Genomic DNA, 4,556 nt, shown 5'->3' with positions numbered 1-4,556 from the left:
TATATATATATATATATATATACACACACACACACACAGAGTTAGGAAACTATCAGGGACCGAATAGACAAAGAAGACGATTTCCATGGAACTATTGTCAGGAAGCGAAACTAAAGAAAGGTGTATGAAGGAAAGCGATGTGAATTTCACTGTCCACTGACAACTCCCGCTGATTATACGAGAATGATTAACGCGCCCCAGTGAGTCGTGTTTACAACAGAAACTATAGTTGATGCAGTTTACACACAAATACACTATGACATTTAGCATTGTTTCTAATCTCCTTTAATAAACAGGTTTTTTATCATACCTTGGCCATACTGTTGTCTTGTCGTTAATTTGCGTTATCTTTAGCCCGGACGTGTCACACACGTTTCTGAAAGGTGTTTTCACAGAGTCCACAGGTGTTTGGAAGCGGTCCGATTCTTGCTCAGCAGCCATTAAATCCAACTGAGTAGAAACCGGACACAGAGCCGGTTCTGTGCCGAACAGGAAGGTTTACTACTGCATTTATAGAGCTCGCAGTGACAAAAAGGCCACACCTACATTAAACGTTTGAAGAGCAACTCATCCTGGTTTGCATTCATCTTTAAGGACTGAAGGTGATTATTATCTAGTTATGTAGTAATTCTTGTATGTGTAATTATACAACATAATTCTGTATTAAATCTCTGTCATCTCTGTGGAATCTGGTGATTCGGCCTTAAAAAACCTGATTCAGAAAAACTCCAGTAAACAAAATCTACTGTGAAATCAACTTTATCCCAAACAAGCAGTACAAAATGTGAACAAAAATGAAAGACAAAAATCATAAATATAAGGCTTTAAGACTGTAATGACAATATTTGCTATTTTGTAATTAAAATAGCTTATATAAATTAATGTCTAAAACTCAACACAGTTTACTCACATTATCAGCATCTGTAGCTTCTCATGAATAAAAAATGATCCGTTGAAGTTGTTGGATCCATGATAAAGATAGTTCTATTATATCAGTCTTTTTCTTTCCATCCAGGAGCTAATATTTCCCTCAAAAAAAGCCTAATATAAGCATGAGGACATACTACTGTATGTGAAACCAGTGAATAGGTTGAAATAAAATATCAAATAAAATACAAATTACAAAACCCATATGATATGACAGACTGAAAATGAGCAAAAACAGTACCATAGGAATATTCCATGTTCTTCAGAAAATAGGCTACCAGCATAGTAAATGGTAGATTACAATAAAAATGTAGGTTTACAGTTTTCAATCAGTATAATTTTGTTTGAAATATAATCATATACTGTTGCTTAAGTTACTTTTTATAGAGGCATCAAGAAAAAAAAAACATTATACATAGATTTATATTTGCTATCCAGTCACTGACTGTTCATAAATAAGACAATAAATTCAAATGTGTCCATGTGGATTACAGTCTCTACTTGGGGTCCTTAATGGTGCCCTTGCTGAGGTCTGTCATTCTTGAGTATTTCACTTTTTTCTGGTCCAGTTCGTTCTGAGCCCACAGTAAAAGCTTCAGCAGCTTTGCTAATTTTGGAGTAGATTCTCTGTTCTCATAGTCTAGAACAGCCTGGTTCACCTCGCTCCACACCTATAGAGGGAGACAGAACCCAGCATTAAGGAGGGAGGAATAAGTCCAGAATTCACACCAGGTACAGTAATGCCCCATACTTACTACACATAAACAGGAGAATCAGCTGTCACGGAAACAAAGATCACTAATCCATTATGATGGTTATGTCCTACACAAATAAACACACATACCTTCTGCCTCTGCATCATGTTGAGCAGGTCTCCAAACGGCGATTCTTCAGGGTTGTCGAAGGCGAGCAGTGCCAGGGTTCGCTCCATCTCAGTAAGGCATTCTCTGCTCTCCTCTCCCTGTTCGGCGAGCTGTGACTGCGCAAACTCCAGCGCCGCCTCAGTCTCCCGCAGACGGATGAGCTCAATCAGATGCTGCTGCTACAAGAAAAGTTAACAACAGTTTCACAGTAAGGGTCAGGTCAAGTTTTACTATTAGGATTGTTTTCTTTACAGTACTTTTTAATTTTTGTCAGGGGCGTGTCTAGAGGGGTGGCACCGGCCCCCCACAAAATATGCTTGGCCCCCACCTTGTGCCCCCCCCAACAGAGCAGACTGATCAGAGTATAACATCTCACGCGCTGACGTCATACGCTAATCGGCAGCGTAGCGCCGCTTGAAGTAGAACACACCTACTCACTGTCTGGTTCACTGCCAATTAATTCCCGTATATTTACCCCATATATCTGTTTAAGCTTCTGTTAGCTCAAACAGAAGCACGATTTTGCAGGCTGCAGACCACGTCTCTGTTCATTGTAAGTATTAAATTATAATTATAGGCCTATATATATTAGGGTTGGGTCACGATTTTCGATTAGTTGATTTAATTATAGAATATCTAATAGGTTTTGCGATTAATGTCTTTAAAAATTTCCCCATGTTTTCCGTGCTGATGCGGTGGTGACAAGTTCATGTAAGCTGAGGATGGTGCTGCCAATAACACACCTAAAAGCTGTCAAAGACAACAGAAGAACACACTGTCTCACGCGCACACTGTAGACTTGCGTGGCATAAAAAAAGACTTGCATAGCATATAATGGTTACAGTAACTTGGGACGATGTCAAATAAGAGCTCTGTGCGGACCACAAACACCCCCGACTAGGTTAGAGGTGTGGCTGATTCAGAAAGGTGCGGAAAACAAATAACGCGTTCTACGGAGCGATTAAAGGGACATGCTTAGCCGCTTACTAGCGGTAGCCGGTTACATTACAGTACATAACATTTCACTTACCACATAAACAGAGTAAGGAGAGATGACTGATAAGATGATGGCGAATGATTTGCAGATCCTGAGCACCACTGATAAACATCTAATCTTGTAAAATGTGTGGTAAGCACTGCCGAGTGTTGCTCCGTACGTGTGATCGCGAATCTCGAAAGTGAAAGTAAAAAACAAGTGCACGTTCATAAGTGATTTAAATGCCCCGCATATTAATAAGGGCTCCCTGATGCCTGCAGTTTATATACAGTATAACTGCCCGTTGAGTTAAGGTAGCCTATCTTCTGAATTAAACGGTTTATCATACAGATTGAAAGCGTGAATCCCGTCTCTCTGTTTTTGTATTTGGGTATTTGTGCGTGCATGCGGGGGAGGGGTCCGATTTTCAAATAATAATCAAATAATACCCAGCGATTTTCGAATATTATTTTTGCTTGGAATGCATGATATAATTGCGACAGAAGATATTGAAGTATATTTTTCCTCCCATCTCGTATCTATTACCTTTAGGAGTTCCATTTTTTTAAATGGAAATGTCCTAGCCTTATGAGCAGTTGATTTATGCTAATCGATGGACTGTTATGTTAATAAGTCTCAGTACGTTATAATCATTGTATGGCTTGAGTTAAGGTAGCCTATCTTCTGAATTAAACGGTTTATCATACAGATTGAAAGCGTGAATCCCGTCTCTCTCTGTTCATGGGTGTTTATGCTTGCGGGGGAGGGGTGCAATTTTCAAATAATACCCAGCGATTTTTGAATATTATTTTTGCTTGGAATGCCTATCCCTAGACCCGACGCAACAGAGTGCGGCACGGGGCAAGGCTTGATGGGTGGGTGCGGGTGGACACTCGTGTGTGCAGGATGTGGGAGAATAAAATGATTTTCAAGACTCCCACTAAATTCTCAAATGTGGGGTTTTAATAATGTTAGCGTTCTGACACTTGGAATTTTAAGATGTAGGCTAGAATAGTAAACACCTGTTTGTATTAAATAAACAAACGTTTTTGCGTGGTAGTATTATTATTATTTTTTTTCGTTTGCAGTGTCCAAGAACAGCTTCACATTTAAATGATTGCTGTGACGCAGCTCTTGGAAATTACCTTTTTTGTTCGTTGTCTGTCATTTAGAAGCTTAAGTTACATACGGTTTTCTTTAGTTTTAATTTGCCTAACTATCGATCTGACCCAGTAGACGTCTCTCTCCCGCTTTCTGTTTGCGATTAGGAAATCGCAACGTCTCAAATCGCGATTTTGATTCGATTTCGATTAATCGCACAGCCCTAATTTGCATTGTAGAACACAACATGCCAATGGATTCTGTTATGGTTTACAATGGCTCTCTAATGGCGCGTTTCCACTGCATGGTACAGCACGATACGGTTCACTTTTGGGGGGTTTTCCACTGGGTACAGTACCTGGTACTTTTTTCAGTACCACCTCGGTTGACCACCCCGTTACCAAAACGTGACGCGTAAACTCTGCTGATCACTGATTGGCCGGAGAGAATCGTCACCACCTGCGTCACTGAACTTGCGACACGAGACAACAAACCTGCTCGATTTAAATCAGCACAGCCAGCGAAGGATCGAACACAACCGTTTTGAACAAGCGCACCTTTTTTTAACAACCAAAAAATGTTTCGTTGTCTGTTGAGGAAGTACAGACGTTCCTCTCGTTGATAGCAGATGAGCGGATCCAGCGAGAGCTTGATGGGGCGACGTGGAATGAAAAAGTTTTTCAGGAGTC

The 4,556-nt window shown here is 40.3% G+C and overlaps 2 protein-coding genes across 2 annotated transcripts in view; both read right to left on the bottom strand.

The window, feature by feature from the left end:
- Nucleotides 1-529, bottom strand: part of slc17a9a (solute carrier family 17 member 9a) — a 7,060-nt gene extending 6,531 nt beyond the window's left edge. Inside the window, exon 1 of the mRNA XM_016459896.1 lies at nucleotides 311-529. Coding sequence (XP_016315382.1) covers nucleotides 311-441 — 131 coding nt within the window. The 5' untranslated portion in view covers nucleotides 442-529. The remainder of the gene's footprint in view (nucleotides 1-310) is intronic.
- A 766-nt stretch (nucleotides 530-1,295) lies between these two features.
- Nucleotides 1,296-4,556, bottom strand: part of gid8a (GID complex subunit 8 homolog a (S. cerevisiae)) — an 8,467-nt gene continuing 5,206 nt past the window's right edge. The window contains exons 4-5 of the mRNA XM_016459920.1: nucleotides 1,772-1,969; nucleotides 1,296-1,598 (exon numbers count right to left, since the gene is read on the bottom strand). Of these exons, the coding sequence (XP_016315406.1) occupies nucleotides 1,425-1,598; nucleotides 1,772-1,969 (372 nt within the window). The 3' untranslated portion in view covers nucleotides 1,296-1,424. The remainder of the gene's footprint in view (nucleotides 1,599-1,771; nucleotides 1,970-4,556) is intronic.

Source organism: Sinocyclocheilus anshuiensis, unplaced genomic scaffold (genome assembly GCF_001515605.1).
Source record: "Sinocyclocheilus anshuiensis isolate Anshui unplaced genomic scaffold, SAMN03320099.WGS_v1.1 scaffold1024, whole genome shotgun sequence".
Classification (NCBI taxonomy): Eukaryota; Metazoa; Chordata; class Actinopteri; order Cypriniformes; family Cyprinidae; genus Sinocyclocheilus; species Sinocyclocheilus anshuiensis.
Note: the sequence above shows the minus strand (reverse complement) of the source record. Positions and strands in the feature narration are given on the sequence as shown.